Source organism: Hemitrygon akajei, chromosome 11, assembly GCF_048418815.1.
Source record: "Hemitrygon akajei chromosome 11, sHemAka1.3, whole genome shotgun sequence".
NCBI classification, from domain to species: Eukaryota; Metazoa; Chordata; class Chondrichthyes; order Myliobatiformes; family Dasyatidae; genus Hemitrygon; species Hemitrygon akajei.
In genome coordinates this window covers 17087693-17110209 of record NC_133134.1, presented here as the reverse complement: position 1 = coordinate 17110209, position 22517 = coordinate 17087693, and the positions used below count along the sequence as shown (strand labels likewise).

The following is a 22517-nucleotide window of genomic DNA, read 5'->3' as shown; positions in this document are numbered from 1 at the left end:
CAACGGTCAGAGTCGGTTAGATCACACTTCTTCCCCATGCTGATGTTTTGTCGGAGCAACGACGGCACCTTGTCTGCATGCTTTTATGTATTGAGTTGCGGCCACATGATTGTCTGATTAGATATTTGCATTAACGAGCAGGTGTACAGGTGTACCTAATAAAGTGGCCACTGAGTGTACTGCTGTGCATAAGGAATCATGTCAGTTAAGCTTACCCAAGTATCAGTTCACTATTACTTCATGACCTTTCCTTCCTACGTTGATAAATCTGCTTTAAGTTTGAGCCGGTCAGAACTTTATGCAAATCTTCATCTTAGATCTATTATCGCCTGATCTGTGTTAGATCTGTGAATGTTATAAATATTAACTAGTACCTCAGAACCTATTTGCAAGTTTAACATCTTTAATTTCATACAGCTTTGCTTCTGAGACTGCTGTCATGTTCTGCCACAACCTTCAAGCAGTCTCATTTAGCTTAGACAGAGAGAGCATTGGATTTTAAAAGGCAAAGCCACTTGGGATAGAATGATTGGAAACACTCAACGTTTTAGGAACAGCTTCTTCCCCTCCACTATCAGATTTCTGAATGGGCAATGAACCCATGTACACTACCCCACTATTTTCTTCATTATTTGCTCTCAATTAAAAATTTATTTTTTGAGATACAGAGCGGAACGCACCGCCCTACAATCCCTCGATTTAATCCTAGCCTAATCACAGGACAATTTACAATGACTGGTTAGCCTAATTGGGAGGAAACCAGAGCACCCGGAGGAAGCAGTCATGGGGAGAACATAGCAGCAGGAATTGAACCCCAGTCACATGTATTATAAAGAGTTGTGCTAGCCACTACTCTAGTGGGCCGCCCCAAAGTTTTTGCACCACTTACTTAATTTATTTTTATTTCTATTTCTTATTGTAATTTATAGTTTCTTTATTATTTTGTGCTGCAATGTACTTCTGCCTCAGAACAATAAACTTCATAACATACAGTATGCCAGTGATACAAAACCTGACTCTGATTCTGACGAGTGTTAAGGCTGCAGGAGGAAAAAGTTAAAAAGAAATGAAAGACGGATTTTCAGTCAAAGTTCAAAGTAAGTTTATTATTAAAGTACTGGGGTTCGTGCCTCTGACTCCAGTGTTATAACTGAAACCGAAAAGAGCTGCAGAGGGTCGTAAATTTAGTCAGCTCCATCTTGGGTACTAGCCTACAAAGTACCCAGGACATCTTCAGGGAGCGGTGTCTCAGAAAGGCAGCGTCCATTATTAAGGACCTCCAGCACCCAGAGCACGCCCTTTTCTCACTGTTACCATCAGGTAGGAGGTACAGAAGCCTGAAGGCACACACTCACCAATTCAGGAACAGCTTCTTCCCCTCTGCCATCCGATTCCTAAATGGACATCGAACCTGTGAACACTACCTCACTTTCTAAAAACATATTATTTCTGCTTCTGCACAATTTTTAATCTATTCAGTATACATATACTGTAATTGATTTACTTGTTTATTTCTTTTTACTTTATTTTCCATACATTATTATGTATTGCATTGAACTGCAGCTCCTAAGTTAACAAATTTCACAACACCTGATTCTGATTCTGAACTGTGAAGATGACTGGTTGTGAAGGAAATGCCCTCAAACTTGCCCTTGCACAGGAGCTGCTCCATCACTTGCTGCTAATCAGCCACTCAAAAGAGCACTGACCCACGTTTCGTTGCGACTCAGAGGAAGAGATCCAACCCATTTCCAGCTTTGAAATGTGTTTGCTTTTTATGTGATTCATGTACTACTTGCAAAACAAGACAAATTTTTTAAAAAGGTACTTGCAAAAGAAGCCCTATTAATTGAGCAGTAAAACAAAAGTACAAGACGAACACATTCATGGGTTACCTGATTTCTTTTGAGGCCTGAAATGCAAATGATGGAAAACCATTTTTAAAAGCCCATTGTGACTCCTGACATGCCATTTTATCATCCTGAGGAACTGTCTCAGATTACAAGGACGTCCCTTTAAAACAGAGATGAAGAGGAATTTCTTTAGCCAGAGGGTGGTAAATCTGTGCAATTCATTGCCACAAAAAACAGCAGAGGCCAAGTCATTTGGGTATATTTAAAGCAGAGGTTGATACGTTCTTAATTAGTAAGGACGCCAATGGTTACAGGGAGAAGGCAGAGAGAATGGGGTTGAGCCATGATTGAATACTGGAGCAGACTTAATAAGCTGAATGGCTGAATTTTGCTGCAATGTCTTATGGTCTTAACAGGAAACTGGACAAAACTTTAATCAGGCATATATTTTTCTGTAACAACACACACACAAAATGCTGGTGGAATTTAGCAATTCAGGAAGCATCCATGGAAAAGAGTAAACAGTCAACATTCAGGCCAAACCCGTTCTTCAGACCTCCAGAGTTCCTCCAGAATTTTGTGTGTGTTGCTTTGGATGATCAGCATCTGCAGAGTCTCTCATGTTTGTGATATATTTTTCTCTGTCATGATAACTTACAGCAACTGTAGAAGAATGGTCAGATTATGTCATTAAGCCTTGGCAACAGAGTATACTGATCAATATTTGAAATGTGCTAATGAATGATTTAGTGTTTACAATTTTTTTAAAAGAAGAGAAGCTTTTTTTAAGTGAACACCCTCATATGGAGGCTTAAGGGATATTAAGATTGGTGGAATAGTCGGGCATTTGAGGATGGTAATTTGAGTAAGATTTGCTTACTTATAGCCTAAAGGTGTCTACTTTGATTTTAGAGCTTATCTTTTTATCATCTTCTGGAAATCATCCTACTTGGTATGAATCAGGCACTTCTGAATCCACATATGTCCCCAGATGATGCCCAAGGTACACATATAAACAATTCATCTGGAAGAAAGCAATAATGCTGAGCTGATGCACAGTAACTTTGTTCCAATGAGCTGGCCCCTGTTGTATCGTGACCTCCTAACCCTGTCTGCTCCAGAGGTTGGAATTCCTTGGTGGAAACACTCAGTGGGTAGTTCCTACCTTAGCAATCCCTTCATCGTGAAACACTCCCTCAACACAACCTCTCCATTGAGCTCCAGGAAGGAAACCATTACCCATTGATGTTGATAACCTGTCTAGAATATAGTTTGGTTACTCTTGTTCAAATTGCACGAATGTGCTGCTTTGCAATTTTCTATTCTCATTCTGATGACATCATGGACTGTTAGACTGAAGGCAATGTTTTTATTCGATAAATAAACAAAAGCTCGACAAAAGTTCGACAAAAGCTCTTCACTCTGGTTTTTAGAATTTTGAGATTGCATAAGGTTCAGGTGCTGCCTTCACTCCAAAGCTCAAAGTAAATTTATTTTCAGAATACATATACTCTATGTCACCATATAGAACCTTGAGATTCATTTTCTTGTGGGCATACTCAATAAATCCATAATAGAATAATCATAATATTATCAATGAAAGACCATATCAGTGTGCAAAAGTCAACAAAATGTAAATACAAAAAAGTAATAATAATAAAAAAAATAAGCAATAAATGTCAAGAAGATGAGATGAAGAATCCTTGAAAGTGAGCCCAAAGGTTGTGGGAACACTTGCAAACTTAGCTGAATCTTTGCAAACTCCTAAGGAAAAAGAGGCACTGATTTACTTTATTCATAATTGCACTTATGTACTGGGCCCAGGGCAAGCCCTCTGAAATAAAAACAGTGAGGAATTTAAAGTTGCTGTCCCTCTCCCATCTCTGATCCTCCAATGAGGCTGGCTCATGGACCTCTAGTTTCCTCCTCCTCCTGAAGTCAGTAATCAGATCCTTGGTCTTACGGACATTGAGTGAGAAGTTGTTGTTATGGCACCACTCTGCCAGATTTTCAATCTCCCTCATATTATGCCGATTCATCACCATCTTTGATTCGGCCAGTGACAAATCAACATACTGTATATCCATCCGCCAAAAGCGGAATTTCATGGCGGCCAACCATTTTAATTCCTATTCCCATTCCCGTTCTGAGATGTCAGTCTGTGGCTTCCTCTTGTGCCATGATGAGGCCACTATCAGGGTGGAGGAGCAAAGCTTCATATTCCTTTGGGGTCGCCTCCATCCTGATAGCATGAACGTCCACTTCTCCTTCCGATAAAAGAAATCCCTCCCCCTTCACTCATCTTCTATTCCCCAGTCTGGACTCTTACCCTTTCCCACCTGCCTATCACCTCCCCCGGTTCCCTCCTTTTTCCCTTTCTCCTATGGTCCTCTCTCCTCTCCAGGCCCTAACCTTTCCCACCCCCCGTCTTTCAGCGACAGGTTACTATCGATGCAATGCTCCTCATTCAGGATGAAGAGGTCAATACTCCCCAATGCCATTAGGCTTTACAATTCTACCGCCAGGACTTAAGAACTTTTTAAAAGCTATTATTAATGCTTTTGAGATAGTGATTTAGATGCATATCATATTTTTTTTTTTTACTGAGCTAAGTATTGTATGTAATTAGTTTTTGCTACAACAAGTGTATGGGACATTGGAAAAAAGTTGGAATTTCCCCATGGGGATGAATAAAGTATCTATCTATCTATCTATCTATCTATCTATCTATCTATCTAAACAGGCTGTTTACCTATCCCATAATGATGCATCAAGCCACTCATCAGGGCCAATCAGAGGTGGGCAATGACATTCGGCTTTGCTTGTGACACCCATAATCCTATGAGTGACAGTATTTGGAGTTCATCATTAAGGATGCTCACCATCTGGGACTTGCTCTCATTGCTACCATCAGGGAAGGAGGTACAGACCCTGAAGAAACACCCTCAGTGTCTTAGGAACAGTTTCTTCCCCTCCACTATCAGATTCCTGAATGGTCTGTGAACCAATGGACACTACAAAAATAAATAAAAAGTGCAAAAAAAAATTAATTATGAGGTAAATTATAGATTTTTATGTATTTACACTGTTTTGCTGCAAAATAAACACAAAAAAATTCCTGTCACACACAAAATGCTGGAGGAACTCAACAGGTCAGGCAGCATCTATGGAAGTGAATAAACAGTCTTTGATGAATTGCAATGTACTCAATAAATAATTAATTTCATGTCATATGTCAGTGATAATAAATAAGATTCTGGTTGTAATTGACATCAATCTTCCTTTCCCAGCTATTTAGCATCACATTGGCAGGGTCTTAACCTGCGGCTCCCAGCCCCCCCCAACTCCGTGAAGCCTCCGTACAAACTTCACTGTGTACCTTTGCGTGGCAGTTTGCGCGATCGGGTTACAGCTGTGATTTGGAATGGTTACATTCTCTGCAAATATCTGATGTTTGCACAGCATATTGCAAGCTTTGCTTGACTTGTCCTGTTTAGCCTGTAAACACCGTTTAAGATGGCAACTTGATTGCAAATACGAGAGATACGCTGTCTTCATTGTGTGTCCACAATTGTTTCTTTGTCTATCAGACTGTGGGAAAATTTGTCTGTGTGGTGTATGCATGTGTGTGTGGATAAGGCTCAGATTTTAACTCAGCGTACATCTCAATAAAAGATCCAAGCCAGCAAGGATGACATGTCCATGGAAGATAAACCTTTAACAATGTTGAGACAGAAGCATTTCTGACCTCAGGGGACAGAAGATAAATTAATTACTTTGAAACGTTCCAAAATGTTTCATGGCCAACGAGATGCTTTTGTAGTGAATTTGTGGCAAAAGAAATGACCGTTATCTGTACAACAAAATAAATATTCCACAGAAAAATAAATTAGATAAGAGGCAAGAGAAAATCTGCAGATGCTGTAAATCCGAGCAACTTGCTTTTCAGCCCGAAACGTCGACTGTGCTTTTTTTCATAGAGCCTGCTGAGTTCCTCCAGCGTTTTGTGTGTGTTGCTTGAATTAGATAAAAGACTTGTTTTCAATGTCTGTGCCCATTTCCAAGGATGTAACTGTGCCCCAGTCTGTAGCTAAAACCTTCATCATTGTCTTGACCAGTCAGTCCTCTACTCTCCTGTCAGACCACGTACCACAACAGCCAGTCTGCTGGAGGAACTCAGCATGTCGAGCAGGATCTCTGGGTGGGGAGAGAGAATGGTCAATGTTTTGGGTCAAAACCCTGCAGCAGAACACACTGACAATTCCACCTCCCCACTCCCCTGACTTGCTGAATTCATCCAGCGGATTGATTGTTGCTTGGATTCGAACATCTGCAGCTTCTTGCATCACCACCAGTGTGAGCTTGTTCAAATCTCTGCCGGCAGCATCCAAACAGGTCGGCCTCACCCATTTCCCCAGTGTTCACCGATCCGCACTGGCTTTCAGTCTGACAATAACATTCTTGTGTGTTTTTAGATCTTTCCTAGCCCTACCTCTGGCTGTTTTCGTGATGTCCTCCAGGCAGGGCTACAACGTTACAAGAAATGGATTGGTTGAGAGATCCTTGATTGATCAGGACATGAAGGGTTAAAGGGAGAAGGCAGGAGATTGGGGCTGAGAGGAAATTTGGATCAGCCATGCTGAAATGGCAGAACAGACTCGATGGGCCACGTGGCCTAATTCTGCTCCTATTTCTTATGGTCTTAGGTTTTTATGGAATGTGGGCTTTACACAGACCACCCCATTTTAATCACTCTGCTAGTCACAGAGCCACTTCTGCTACCTCAACACTCAAGTTATTTCCTTCTTTCATTCCGTTTCCTTCTTTCATTCCGTTTCCTTCTTTCATTCCTTCTTCCCGTTTTTCTTTCTTTCCAGCACAGAATAGGCCCTTCTAGCCCCCCCAGCACCCCCTGATTTAACCCTAGCCTAATCACAGGACAAATTACAATCACCAATTAACCTACCAACCGGTACGTCTTTGGAATGTGGGAGGAAACCGGAGCTCCCGGAAGAAACCCATGTGCACATTGGGAAAATGTACAAACACCTTACAGGCAGAGATGGGAATTGAGCCAAGGTCACTGGTGCAGTAAATCATTATGCTAACCGCTACACTACCGTGCCAGTTCTAGAACATCTCCCCAGCTACGCAGGACGCCACCCAGTCCATCACAGGCAAAGCCCTCCCAGCCATTGTGCACTTCCCCAAGAAATGCTGTCGCAAGAAAACAGCATCCTTTAACCAGGACCCTCGTCATCCACGCTATGCTCTCTTCTCACTACTAGCATCAGGCTGGAGGTGCAGCAGTCTTAAGTCCCACACCACCAAGTTCAGGAGCAGTAATTACCGTAACCATTCAAACATCAGCAACCTGAACCAGCATGGATAACTTCACTCACCTCAACTCTGAACTGAATCTACAACCTACAGACTCAGTTTCAAAGATTCTACAACTCACATTCTCAGTATTATTTATTCTTTTTTATTTGCACTATTTGTTTTCTGTTGCAAATTTTCATCTTTGTGTATAGTTTATCATAATTTTTATTGTATTTCTTTATTTTTCAGTAAATGCTTGTGAGAAAGGGAGTTTGGTGACATATACAGTATACACTTCGATAATAAATTTACTTTGTCTTTGACTTCTCTTCGTCTATGATGCAATTTAAAACTTCACATTCCATTGTTCGAACTCATATCTTCTCACAAAGCAAGGGTGGACACATTTTGAAAGTATTTCAGTGACCGTAATGTGTTTTGGTACATTCTGTAACCATGAACCTTGTTAAGCCTTCAACCAGGTGTCTCATAGTTTAAGTCGTGTGGAATGGCAACAGGCTCTTTCAGCCCATCAAGTAAACACCAACCATCAAGCACCCATTTATCCGAATCCTTGGGAACGTTACTAGGGAATGGGATTTTTCTGTGGGCCAGTGGAGACTCAATGTGCTGAGATATGGATGTTTCAAAGATTATATAATGCAGGAGACCTGAGCAGATTCTCTGATTGATCAGGAGGGGCAAATGTCTCTGTTGACTGTGGGTGCAAATTATCTGCTGCATTCCGAACATTACATTAGTATCAAAACATTAATTCCTGAGCATATGGCAAATTCAAGATCTTTTTCTGACCACCTATACGTCCAACTAGTTGAGAAATGAGCTTTGGGATGGTCCTATGGTCCACTCTCCTCTCTTATCAGATTCCTTCTTCACCAGCCCTTGACCTTTCCCACCCACCTGGCTTCACCTTCCAGCTAGCCTCCTTCCCCTCTCCCCATCTTTTAATTCTGGCATCTTCCCCCTTCCTTCTCAGTCCTGAAGAAGGGTCTTGACTGTCCGTTTCCATAGTTGCTACCTGATCTGCTGAGTTCCTCCAGCATTTTGTGCGTGTTGCTTTGGTATATGGTAAACAGGCAGATTTCAATACAAAGAGCAGCTGGTGCAGATCATAGAACAGTACAGTACAGTACAGGCCCTTTGGCCCGCAATATTGTGCTAACCAGTCAGTCTAACCCTTTCCTCCCAGTAGCCCTCCATTTTTCGTTCAAACATATGCATGTCTGCTCAGAAAACAAGGATGACACACTTCAAATGTTCGTCACTAACTGTAATGTCTTTTAAATGTCCCGAATGTATCTGCTTCTGCTACTATCCCTGACACTGTGTTCCATTCACTTACCAATCTTGGTAAATAAACCTACCACTGTCATTCTCTTTATACCATATTAGCCATTGTTGCTTTGGGGAAAAAGGTTTTGGCCCTCTACCTCTTATCAACTTATAGAGTTATAGAAAAGTACAGCACAGAAACAGACCCTTCTGCCCATCTAGTCCATGATGAACCATTTAAACTGCCTACTCCCATTGACCTGTACCAGGCCCATAGCCCTCCATACCCCTGCTATCCATGTACAGTACTTCAACTTTGAAATCAAGCTCACATGCACCACTTGAGCTGGCAGCTCATTCTGCACTCTCACGACCTTCTGAGCAAGGAACCTTCCCCTCATGTTCCCCTTAAACATTTCACCTTTCACCCCTAACCTAAGATCTCTGGTTGTAGTCCCACCCAACCTCAGTGGAAAAAGCCTATCTGTACCCCTCATAATTCTGTATACCTCAGTCAAATCTCCCCTCAGTCTTCTATGTTCCGAGGAATAAAGTCCTAACCTGCTCAATCTTCCTTTATAACTCAGGTCCTCCCTGTATAAACCTTAATCAAGTTGCCTCTCATCCTCCTTTGCTCCAAAGAGAAAAGCTCACTCAGTCTTTCCTCATAGGTTCTCTAATCCAGGCAGCCATCCTGGTAAATCTCCTCTGTACCCTATCAGATCTGTGTTATATTTTTCATCATGGTTGTACAGAACGTAGAACATACAGCACAGGAAAAGGCCCACAGTGTCTGTACCAAGCGTGATGCCAAATTGAATGCAAGATTCATATCAAAAGTAACAAACTGAAGTGAATTTTTTCGCCAAGGTTAATTCCTCTGGATTACTGAACTTCGATGGCTTTTGAAGCTTTAAAACTGCTTCCTCATTTTTATTACAATAGTGTAAGATCATCAAGGCCACCAAAGGCAGAATGTTATTGTGAAGTCAGTCCCCTTTGCAAAGGAGGAAAAGTAATTGATGCACCTAGCGACCAGATGTTAGCTTTGCGATGTGACAGACAAATTTATAGTGAACGCTTCAGCATATTTTCTGTTGAAGATGTGAGGATGGGGCAGGGTGGTAATCAGCTAATTTATGCCTCAGTCTGTGCCTTAATCCAGTGCAACCCATTCATTTTCAGCACTGTGATGTTCCATGCATTCTGATTTAAATTTTCATAAACTCGTAATGTAGCCTGCCAAGGCTTTTTCAGTGCACTGGGCTGAATTATATAAACAGCGTTAAATAATGCACTAAGCCAACATGCTGTCATTGATAAATTTGCCTTTGGCCTTTTTCAGGTTGTTTGTTTGATGGTGTTGAGATAGTTCCCACACTAGTTGTGTGAACCTCACAGGAAGTTGGGATACATACTGGGGTTTATTCTTCCTGGCAACAGGTCTTTCTCTCTCTCTCTCTCCCTCTGCACCATCACTAACACTAGTAAGGGTCTGAATGCTTGCCATCTACTGAAAGCATTGCCAATGCTTTGACTTCTCCCTGACCAACTCCATTAGAGGTCTTGAGAAGTTCAGTGAATTACAGTACGCACAATGATTTACCACTCTTGTGACTGTCTTCTCGTTTCATCAACACAGTGAACCCATTGTCAGCTTCTATTAAGCTGACGGTGCATTTGCAATATTTCAGCCTATTAGGGACTAATTTGTTTGAAGATTGTTTTTTTTTCCCGCTGGGATTTCAGGAGGCCTTTGTCAGCGGGAGTGTCTGCAGGATACGTTATGAGAAGTCGACTTGATGTCCAGAAACAATAAGTTCAATCAAATCTCAACAGAAAAAGGAGAAGATTCCATGTCCCCTCTGCAAATACAGACCCGAGTTAAAATCAAACTGTGGGCTGGGGGCTGGTCAGAGGTTAAGTAAAGGAGGAGTGACAAGTTTTTACACAAATTCCAGGAGGCAGATTTATTAGTACCTTAACCATTCAATCTGATTAAATCAAGCTCGTAAACCCAAACTCAAAGCACAAGGATTTGCTGAAAGACAATTTTGACATAATTTCACTTCTCCACTGTAAGATGCATCCATGGGCACCAAAGTTTAACCAACTCAGTGTGATTAATTCAAGATTAATTCAAAATTGAAAGTAAATTTATTATCAAAAGTATGTATACGTCACCATATACTATCCGAGATTCATTTTCTTGCAGGCATTCACAGAAGAGCAAAGAAATACAGTAGAAGCAATGAAAAGCTACACACACGCAAAGACTGTCAAGCAATCGATGTGCAAAAGCAATAAATAAGTGAAGCTGAGAACATGAGTTGTAGAGTCCTTGAAAATGAGTTCATAGGTTGTGTTCAGTGATCAGTTGTTCAGTGCTGTGTTGAGCGAGGAAGGCAAATGAAGATTATCCTGCTGTCAAAGACTAGCGTAGTTTCATGCAGAAGATCTTGGATTTCTCTGTCCCACAAGGCTGTGGATGACCAATTATTAGCAATACATTTGGGATGAATCAATATTTTTGGTACTAAGGAAATTGAGGAATATGGAAGAAGGAGGGGAAGTGAACCCAATCTGTCATCATTTTATTATCAGCTTCTATTAAGAATTAGGATTAGTGTTAGGAAGTGTGATCTACCCTTCCTAGTTCCTGTCTAATGCCTGAGTGAATTATGAATTCCGATTCATTGGATAAAATTAACATTTATATTTGGAGGGACATTTACCATGTTTTGGCACTTATTGCAGGTATATATTTTAAAATTTTCTTTTAGTGCAATAGTTGTGTTGCAATGCAATGCCTTATTTAAATGGGAGATCAACTGCTGGTGTCCCTATGCAGAATGATCAAAATGGGACTATGGAGTGGTTATCAAATGTGTCCCGTGTCCTCATGATCTAAACAGCTGCATTAACTTTGCAGTTACTTGGTCTTTGGCAGCCAGGAATGAATCTGTCCCTTGTGCAAGAGAAAATAATATCCATATTGGTTGGATCGCAAAGAAGTTGGAACATATTTTGATTAGCAAAATCCATCAACTGATTTAAGTCTCACACTCCAGGAGTTGAGCCTAGTTAGCAATAATAAATTTGTTTTTAAAAAGGAAAAGGATTTTTAAAAATGTATTCAAAGAAATTTATTTATGAAAGTACATAAGTTATCATATACTACCTTGAGGTTAATTTTATTCCAGGCATTTATAGGAAAATGAATACGAAAATGCAGAAGAATTTATGGAATTTTTATATAAGTAACCAATATGCAAAAGAAGACAAATTGTGCAAATAAAAAATACTGAGAACATGAGCTGTAGAGTCCTTGAAATGGACTGTATGTTGTGGAATCCGTTGAGAATTGTTGTGAATGAAGTTATCCGCACTGGTTTAGGAGCCTGATGGTTGAAGGCTAATAGGTGTTCCTAAGTCTGGTGGTGTGGAACTTAAGGCTCCTGTATCTCCTGCCCAATGGTAGACAGCATGGCCTGGATGGTGGGGGTCCTTAACAGTGGTGCTTTTTTAATGGTGCTCTTCAACAGAGTAAATGGAGGCAGACCCATTGAAGTGCTTTTACATTAGATTATCCAATTCCTCAAGTTATCCCCACATCCAAGGGCAGAGCCATGACTGGTGGAATGGAGCTGTCCTCCCATCATTCCATCATGAACACACTAGTGATAAATGGTGGGTTTTCCTGGGAATGATGCATTCCAACTCAGTGAACTGTAAATGGTTGGTTCGAAATATGACTGTCCACATTGCTCAAAATCCATTCATGCCAGGATGGACTTGTCTTGGGGATTGGGGTGGGAGAGGAGAATTAAAAAGGCTGAAGCATTGAGATTCTAGGAAATGATTCTTTTAAACATGAATATAAATATATTAACTATTTAAGCATTAACGGACAGTTATATATTCAGAAGAAAAAATAGTCATGCAAGATTTCAAAAGTAAATTGAAAAGCAAAAGCCAGATTGTATCTTTTAGGTTTAGTGTTTGGAAAGCATTTGATCACCAGTAAGTCACGTCTGGGGATGGGCTGAATTATTTCTCCGTTTCGCTCGGCTGGAATTTTACAAGCTAAAGCTTTCTGGTGCTCTGCAGACAGATAGAATTTTCTGCTCTTGCTGAAGTGTTGGTTTTTCCTCTTGCTCAGGTGAAAGTGGACTTGGAAAGTCGACCTTGGTGAACACCTTGTTCAAGTCAAAAGTCAGCCGGAAGTCCTGCATGCCCAACTACGTGGAGAGAATTCCCAGAACAGTGGAACTCCAAACTATTAGCCACAGTAAGTTTAACTGGAAGCATAACTGCAATGTTATAGATGTATCCAGCCTCCCTGTGCTTGGCCTCACAGTCCAAAAGCATTGATTATGGCAGCGGTTCAGATTCCTGGTGCTATACTGGCATACTGTCAGAATGGAACTGGATATTTCCATATGAAAACCAACATGCTCATATTAAATTCTCCTCCACGGGTTTATCAATGGGCTATGGTCTTTATAAAATAAGAAGGTCAAATACGATGGTACTGTGCAAAAGTCTGAGGCATGCTAGATTTTTTATATGACTTCAGATGGTATAGCTTCCACAGAGCCCTGATCTCAACATCATCGAGGCTGGCTGGGATCACCTGGAGAGACAGAAGCAAGCGAGACAGCCAAAGTCAGCAGAAGAACTGCGGCAAGTTCTCCAAGATGCTTTGAACAATCTACCAGCCGATTTTCTTATAAAACTACACGGCGGTGTACCTAAGAGAATGAATGTAGTTTCAAAGGCAAAGGGTGGTCACCCCAAATATTGATTTGATTTAGTTTTTTACTGTTTACTGTTTTTTATAATTATTATTTTTGATATTTGGAAACTTTACAATTTATCATTTTTGAAAGCATCTTCATATTACAGAATTTCTTTTACATGTGCATAAGACCTTTGTACAGTACTGTAAATGTGAGAAAGAACTGTATTAAAGACTTTTAATTACAGTTTCTTTGAGGCTACATGCAGAATTTTGGGAAATATTAAACTGGCAATGCAGTTGGATGTGTGGATGTATTTGTAGCCATATTAAAATTACAGAAACGTCTGTGTGTGTAGCTCTGGATTTCCAGCGCCTGCAGAATCTCTTGTAAGAAGTATATTTTCGGATATGTAGAATTTATTTATAATAAGTCTCAGGGAAAGAATAATATAAAGTTTAAAGTGTTTGATGTGCTTTCAGTTATAAGCATGCATTTGCCACAGTGTAAGTTGACTCGATTTACATTGTCAAGTCAAAGTTTCTCTGTGATGTCTGATTCCCAGCTGTTTCAGTGTCTTCCCTGGTGTGGCAACCCAATCCAGAGCCAAAGGCCAGACCTAATGGTGCAAGTTATCATCATCATCATCATTATTATGTGTCGTGTCATATGATCATGGTCTTCCATCTGTCTTTAATCTGTCCTTCCATCTGTTGTTCTTATCCTTTTCTCTATCCATGATCACGATTGTTCTTGGCAAAAGTTTCTACAAAAGTAGTTTGCTATTACCTCCTTCTGGGCGGTACCTCTACAAGGCAGGTGATCTCCCTTCCCCCCCCCCCCCCCCACCCCACCCTGGCCATTATCAATACCCTTCAGAGATGGTCTGCTTGGTGTCATTGGTCGCATAACCAGGACCTTCGATGTGCACCAGCTGCTCATACAACCATCCACCACTGGCTCCCATGACCCTGATTGGGGGGTGTGTAAGCAGGCACTACACTTTGCCCAAGGGTGACCTGCAGGCTAACAGAGGGAAGGAGCGCCTTACACCTCCTTTGGTAGAGACGCATCTCCACCCTTCTGCCCGAATCATACCAGGATTTGTTTGCTAAAGAGTGGATGTTTTTGTGATCCAAACGTTCTTCTGAAGTCAAGAATGAGGCATAAAACATAAAAATGAGACCTTTTTGTTAACTGTTACAAGAGCAGAAAGACGAGCTGAGACTGAGAGAACAAAAGGAACGAGAAAATGAAAAAGCACTTCATGGTGGTCTCATACTCAGACTAGAGCGAACAGTTGATAACAATTATCATCATCATATGACATGGGTGATCATGGTCTTCCACCTGTCTTTAATCTGAGAAGTTCTAATAAGTTCTTCAAAACTTTTGTCTGTCCATCCCTTGATGTAAATCATGAATGTTGTGCACTGACAATGGTGACTTTTTTTTCTGTCAGTTTTTTCCCATCACTGCAAGATGTTCGAGCTTCTCTTTCCTCAGTACGTCTCAGAAACTCGTGCTGCCGTTTTCTGATCGATTATGTCAGCTCTCTTCTTACTTTGGCTTTTTGCAGCACTTCCTAATTTGTTACTCTGTCCTTCCACGATATTTTCTTCATTCTTCTCAAAAACCACATTCCTGCAGCTTCGAGTCTCCCCTAATTTTACTTTGATTTTGTCCAACATTCGCTTCCGTAAGTTAGTGAGGAATGAACGTAGTACTGCAATACACTGAGTTTCAAACCCATTCTTTGTATCTTGCACAAACGCTTGAATGTGCATTTGGCAAACTCATTCCTTCTTCAAATTTCAACATCAGTTCTACCGTCAGATGTTATCGTGCAGATTAGTGGTTTGACACCTGGTACAGAAAGCTGATAAGCTTCCAGAAAGATACAAAAGCAGCTGTGCCATAATTACTGGAGAATTACATAAATATACAAGCAGTCATTGAAAAATTAAAATACATGGAAAAATAAGAATTCTACACCAAAGTCAAGGTGAGGAGAGGACTGAAGGAAGAGCAGTTGGGGGGGAAGGAGGGGACGTGGCATGCTGAGAAACACGAGAGGTGAGTGATACAGGGCTTTCCATAATTTTGCATGCTTTAACCATTAGCAGAAATGGCCCTTTCACCAGCTGAGGCACATCACACAGTTCCCAACACGGAGTACCCTTGGTTTTTCGCATTAGCAGTTCTCATATCCTTAACCTCCATTCCCCTGTTGACTGATGAGGGTGTTTGGCCTTCGGGCTCAGACTTGGAGCTTAAAGTCATCAACCTAAATCTCATCTTGTTAGCCTTTGTAACCACTGGTGTGAGAAACACGGAGAGAAAATAAATCCGCCTGTTTCCAGGGACACCTACCCTGAGGCTGGGATTCAGGATCAGAGCGAAGTGAAAGCTTCCCCTGACCCGGGAATGTTGGGGTTGCAAAAAGAGCAAAGTGTTCCCTTCCCAACAGTGACATTAGTAAAATGTTAAATTGTTCTTAAAATGTGACTCTCCTCCTTTGTGTGGTTAGAGAATGCTTTGAATATCTGATGGCCTGAAGGAAGTGTTAAACCTTGGCTTTCTGCACATGGTGTGGAAAATTGTACACACAGTCAAATTATGTTCTTAAAATGGTCTCATTTCTGTTTTACATTGGCTCTTCGTGACCAGTCCAGCCATGTTATAGGGCATTTGGCCTGGACATTCAATACCAGAGAGCCCATTCCTCGGGGGAGAACAGGGAAATCGAACGTGGTGCTTGGCCTGTGGACACTCAGCCAGGTTGGTTAGCATGCCCGGGGATCCCCCAGGATGTGTAGCATGGCCAGGAACTGGACCAGTTGCCTTTACAGATGTCCCGGATCGGGGTCCCTGAGGGGCAGGAATACACACCTGTTTTGCACCATTTTCTCAAACTTGGCCACAGTCAGGCTGAGAAAGATAGAACACAGAACATGGAACGTGACAGGAACAGGGCCTTCAAACCACAGTATTGTGCCAATTAATTAAACATCCGACTAAACTGAGCTCTTCTGCCAACATATTGTCCACATCCTGGGTTTCAGCACTTAAGTTACAGAGAAAGGTTGAACAAGTTAGGTCTCTATTCATTGGAGCGTAGAAGGTTGAGGGGGGACTTGATAGAGGAATTTAAAATTTTGAGAGGGATAGATAGAGTTGACGTGAATAGGCTGTTTCCATTGAGAGTAGGGGAGATTCAAACGAGAGGACATGATTTGAGAGTTAGGGGGCAAAAGTTTAAGGGAAACACGAGGGGGTATTTCTTTACTCAGAGAGTGATAGCTGTGTGGAATGAGCTTCCTGTAGAAGTAGTAGAGGCCAGTTCAGTTGTGTCATTTAAGGTAAAATTGGATAGGTATATGGATAGGAAAGGAGTGGAGGGTTATGGGCTGAGTGCGGGTAGGTGGGACTAGGTGAGATTAAGAGTTCGGCACGGACTAGGAGGGCCGGAATGGCCTGTTTCCGTGCTGTGATTGTTATATGGTTATATGGTTATCCTTCCATTCTCTGCACATTCATGTGCCTAACAGCCTCTTAAGCTCTGCTTCCAGCACCATCCACTACTCCTAGTAAGTAAAAAAAAACAGCACATCTCCTTTGAACTCCCTCCCCCTTACATTAAACATAGGCCTCTAATATTAGACATTTCAGACCTGGGACCAGGCAGCATCTATGGAAATGGATAAACAGTCAGCATTTTGGGCCAAGACCCTTCTTCAGGAGTTCGGAGAGCTATAGAATTGGATCCCAAGGTCCCCCCTGTTGATCAACACTGTCAAGGTCTTTGGGGTTTTATAGTCCTGCATTCGTCCAAGCAAATGCAGAGAAATTCCTAGCTTTACTTGGACTGTAAAATAAGAAAATTATTTTTGCTTTTACCACAATATTCCATAGTCCATTGCTGGGAGTTTCATTGTGGTAATGGAGCGGATAGTGCAGCACTATTACAGCGTCAGTGATTAGTGATCGGGGTTCAATTCCTGCTGCTGTCTGTAAGGAGTTAGTACATTCTCCCATTGTTCCTCCCACACTCCAAAGACGCAAGGGTTAGAAAGGGTCACTGTTTTGTTGGCATTGGAAGCGTGACGGCACTTGTGGGCTGCCCTTAGCACCTCCGTGATGCAAACGACACATTCTGCTGTATGTTTCGATGTACATGTGACAAAGCTAATCTTTAAATCTTTAAATGACTGCCTGCCATAACTGTGAAAGGAGACGTGTGTATCTCCCCAAGAACAGAACAAGTGCTTTGACGGTCCTTGTCGGGATTATTTCTCTGCAGAGACGTACGTTCCATGTGGAATTTCAGAACGAGTACTCTTCACAATCCAACAGGGCTCTATAGCAAGTAGTTCCAGCTCTTGTCTGCATTTACTGTTAACTTAATCTCTGCAATCAAAATGTGTGATGCAGAGATGGGCTTCATGCTTTATGATAGCTAATCTGATGGGCCTTGTGGTTAGCAAAGTGTTTGTATTCATATGTGGGAGTTCGTCCTGTGACACAACTGCAGAACAGACAGCCTCTAGGCCCATGTCTTTCATCGCTTGGAGATGGTGCCAATTACAGGCAGTATTATCTGAGTGTTTATGCTACTCTGTCTACATGGCCTGCCGGCCATACAGTCGTTTCTGCACATACCATTCTTGGACAAGCATGAGAAATGTCAACTTCTAAAGGTTCATGACTGTTTCTGATTGGTTAAAAAAGGGGAACACAGTTGCCAGTGGCAGAAACGTAGGAAACAATGGGGCACATTTTAGGTGAATGGACAAAGATTGCAAGAGAGATATTTTTGCACACAGCGCGTTGCTTTGTGTGTACATTCACCGCAATGACAAGGGTGTATGTGTGTGCGTGTAAATTATGTTCACCAAGTGCTTTCCGTCACATGCTTCCATTGATGTGATAGGCTGAACGGCCTTCGGTTGAGGTGGATAATTCATTGATGCAGTTGAGAGACCATTCCCAGGGCTGAAATTGTTGTCACAAGAGGACACAGGTTTAAGGTGCTGGGGAGTAGGTACAGAGGAGATGTCAGGGGTAAGTTTTTTACTCAGAGAGTGGTGAGTGCGTGGAATGGGCTGCTGGCAACAGTGGTGGAGGCGGATACGATAGGGTCTTTTAAGAGACTTTTGGATAGGTACATGGAGCTTAGAAAAATAGAGGGCTATGGGTAAACCTAGTAATTTCTAAGGTCGGGACATGTTCAGCACAACTTTGTGGGCCGAAGGGCCTGTATTGTGCTGTAGGTTTTCTGTGTTTCATTAGAGGAGCCTGGCATGCCAGCACAGCATAGACCTGTCTTTATTCCTTATCATACAGCCTCACAATAACAAGAGTAAACTAAATGTGGACAGGGAAAGCCTGTATAACAGTATTTTAGCCTGAAGCAGACTCGATTGAACTAGCAGAGTTACATCCTATAGTCTAAAGTGATGCTCAGGAAATGTTAACACCTATCACCTGATAATCAGTTTGAAATCTTGTTCATTAGACCTTATGTATTCAAGCTCTTCATTTTCCTTCCCGAAGTTTTCTGATTTCTGCAGCTGATCCGTTGATCTTGAGCCACAAAACAAGGAACTATATCATCATAGCTAAGTAAATATTTGCATTCAATGAACTGGATGACAAACTGTTAGTAATTGCTAATCCCACCATTACTCGCATTAACGCTAATGGAGTCCGAGTACTTCAACAATGGAATTAGGCAAGCATTTGCTCCATGTAAACATGTCACAGGTTCAAATCTCATTGCAGCCTTTAACTCTAATCCATTTAATTAATTTTCAAGTATATTCTGTCAAGGCAACGAGAACTAGCAGAGCCATAGTACTGTGCAAGAGTCTTCAGTGCATATATATGGCTAAGGGTGCCTAAGACTTTTGTATAGTAAAGCAGTACTGATACCACACACAAAACCAATATCATGACATTATTTGAGTGCTGATAAACATGGTTCTAATATGGGTCTCTATTGTGGACTGAGAGTGGGAAGGGGACAGGGAGAGGGGAATCATGTTGGGAAAAAGGGAAGTGAGAGGGGATAGACTGGGAAGCACCAGAGAGGCATTCTGCAATGATTAATAAACTAATTGTTTGGAATCAAATGAACCTAGTTGGTGTCTCAGGGCTGGGGGGTGTCTGGCCCCGCACCATCCCCCCAGCCCCTGGCACTCCTTCTGTACCACCTGTCCCACACCCCTCCCGCAGCACTCCACCCTCGCCATTCCTAAAATCCTCTGCTCCTACCAGTTTTATAAACTCGCTCTCCACTCCATGTTGGCAAATACTGTACTGTTCAAACGACTCTGGCCTATTATGTGCCTAAGACTTTTGTACAGTATTGTACATCTCCTTCAGCGATATACAAACAATGTGGAACATCTTCGTGGGAAACGGAAAGGAACAGTGCTTATTGGCTGTGATATCATAGGATAATCAAGGTGGAGCGGGAGGCCATTCGGCCCATCAAGTCAATGCCAGTTCTGAGTAGACAGATCCCAAGGGCTGCTGCTGTTTAGCTGAAACATTACACCAAATGTGTTGGTGGATGCAAGTGATCCCATGATAGTATTTGAAGTGGACAGTGTCTTAGGATCATAGAGCACTACAACACAGAAACAGGCCCTTCAGCCCTCCCTGTTAATACTAGCCACCATGTAGCTAACTACCTTGATTCCATCAACCAATTTATGAACAAATCAACAAAAATTTTAAAAGTTATATTTTAAAATACTTTACAATTAGTAATAAAGTAATTTCTAGGCATGTTCTACTTTCATAATTTCAGTGAAGCCAAACAACTATTAGATAATCATTATCTATCATTGAAAATGGACAACTAATTCTCTGTATTGTGAAACAAAGGAACAAGGAAGGGTGTACAGTCATAGGGGGAACAAGCCCATAAGGTCATGGTGTGAGCATACAAACTGCTTAGAGATAGTGGCAAGAACTGAACCCCATTCGCCAGTGATACATTAGTGTTACATGCTGCCTAAAAAACCTAAACGAAGACCTGTTTGCAAAAGGATCTGGAATCCATAAATAAATATAACTTGTACTTCACCAAAGCTTGGAGTTAGCCATCTACTGTCCTTTCTGAATCTGATGCATTTGCTCAGTAAATCACTACCAGGTACTGGTCTCCCTGTTGCTTTCTTCATCCTCAAAGTCCCAGGGCAACAAAATTCTCTATTTTGGAAATATTCATTGTCCCCAGCCTCACCAGTTTATTGAGGTATTGGGATTCAGTATTTCAAAGTTCAAAGACAAATCAAATTTATTACCAAAGCACATATGTGTCACCATTACAGCCCCGAGATTCATTTTCTTGCAGAGTCAATGAAAGCCGTCACCCAACAAGATAGACAAATGTGTAAAAGACAACAAACTATGCAAATACAAAAAGAGAGAGAAAAAAACAAGCAATAAGTATTGAGAACATGATTTGCAACCCTTTCACAAACGCTCTGTGTAAGATGTTGATGAGGCTTAATTTGGAGTGTTGTGAATATTGCAGTTCTGGTCAGCTACATATAGGAAAGATATCAGTAAGATTGAAAGAGTACAGAGAAAATTTACAGGAGTATTGCCAGGATGGGAGGACCTGAGTTATAGGGAAACATTGAATAGGTTAGCACCTGATTCCTGGAACGTAGGAGAACGAGGGGAGATTTGATAGAGGTATATAAAAATTATGAGGGCTATATATAGGCTAAATGCAAGCAGGTTGTGTGAAACTAGAACTAGAGGTCATGGGTTAAGGGTGAAAGGTGAAATTTTTAAGGGGAACATGAGGGCCTCGTCACTCAGAGGGTGAACAAGTTGCCAGCAGAAGGGGTGGATGAGGGTTTGAGTTCAACATTTAAGAGAAGTCTGGATAAGTACATAGATGGGAGGGGTATGGAGTGCAGGTCAATGGGACAAAGCAGAGTAATATTGGACCAGACAGACCAAAGTGTGATGTAAACTTCCATGACCCTTATTGTATTGGGGAAGTTCTTGAAGGACTGCGTAGCTCAACAAACAGCTGAAGGATGAGCTCACTATCAGCGCGGCGGCTGACAGGGATCTGAAAGAAAAGCTCCCCTCTTACGTGGTGGAGAAGCCTCAAAGTGCAACATGAAATCCGCTTCTGCTAACACATGCTTTGCATCCATTGGAAAGCTGTGAAACCATAACTGACTTGAGATAAGGAAACCCCTTCCATTATTTTGAGTCAGTGGCGCCGGCATGGCCAATCTGAACAGCTCGCAGAGCATGCGGGTATCTAAACAGACGTGCCTTTTCACACTGATGTTAGGAGAGTGGGTGTGAAATCCTCATCTTCTACAAAGCATTCTGTATTTGACAACTAGGTGGCGAGGCATAATTTAAATGTAGTTATGGATTCACAACCCTTTTGCAAATATTGCTTTAAAGTTACTGTCAAGAGAGAAATGCTATATAATGATGTCAGATTGTCCTTTAAAGGCCTATGTAAAAGCTTCTTCTGTATATCTTGGCAAGTATTGGCTTGTAGACGCAAAGTGACAAGTAAAAGCCCTCGATCTTCAAAGAACCTCTGCAGTGACGTACGTCAGTTTATTGAGAGTTTTCAAAGCTCTTGAACTTAATAGTAGGATGTCTGACAGTGTCTTCCTGAAATTTTCTCATTACCAGTTGTAAAGGCTAATTGTGTAACACTTTGAAAAGCTGTATTGTGCTGCATGGCCTCCTGTTGTTAAACATAGAAAACCTACAGCATAATACAGGCCCTTCGGCCCACAAAGTTGTGCCGAACATGTCCCTACCTTAGAAATTACTAGGCTTACACATAGCCCTCTATTTTTCTAAGCTCCATGTACCTATCTGAAAGTCTCTTAAAAGACCCTATCATATCCGCCTCCACCACCGTTGCCGGCAGCCCATTCCACGCACTCACCACTCTCTGAGTAAAAACTTACCCCTGACCTCTCCTCTGTACCTACTCCCCAGCACCTTAAAGGAGGAACTGGTTGAAGTGTAGGGGCTAGATTATTGCATTTTGCTTTTGGGTGTGACTTTAACCTCCCAAGGTTTTCTGTATGATATGGGACCAGAATTAGTCTATTTGGCTCATCGAGTTTGTTCCTCCATTCAGTCACTGCTGATTTTTTTCAACTCCATTCTCAAACTTTCTCTACTTAACCCTCAACCCATTTCCCAATCAACAACCTATTAATCTTTCCCTTAAGTACGCTCATTGACTTGGCCTCTGATGCCCTCTGAGCCAATTCCACAAGTTGGCTGAAGAAAT

The 22517-nt window shown here is 41.6% G+C and overlaps 1 protein-coding gene across 7 annotated transcripts in view; it reads left to right on the top strand.

The window, feature by feature from the left end:
- The window catches only part of LOC140735343 (septin-9-like), a 416923-nt gene that overhangs the window by 322538 nt on the left and 71868 nt on the right, over positions 1–22517 (top strand). For all 7 annotated transcript variants that reach the window (XM_073060281.1, XM_073060280.1, XM_073060282.1 and 4 more), the window contains one exon: positions 12631–12759. In XM_073060281.1, coding sequence (XP_072916382.1) covers positions 12631–12759 — 129 coding nt within the window. The remainder of the gene's footprint in view (positions 1–12630; positions 12760–22517) is intronic.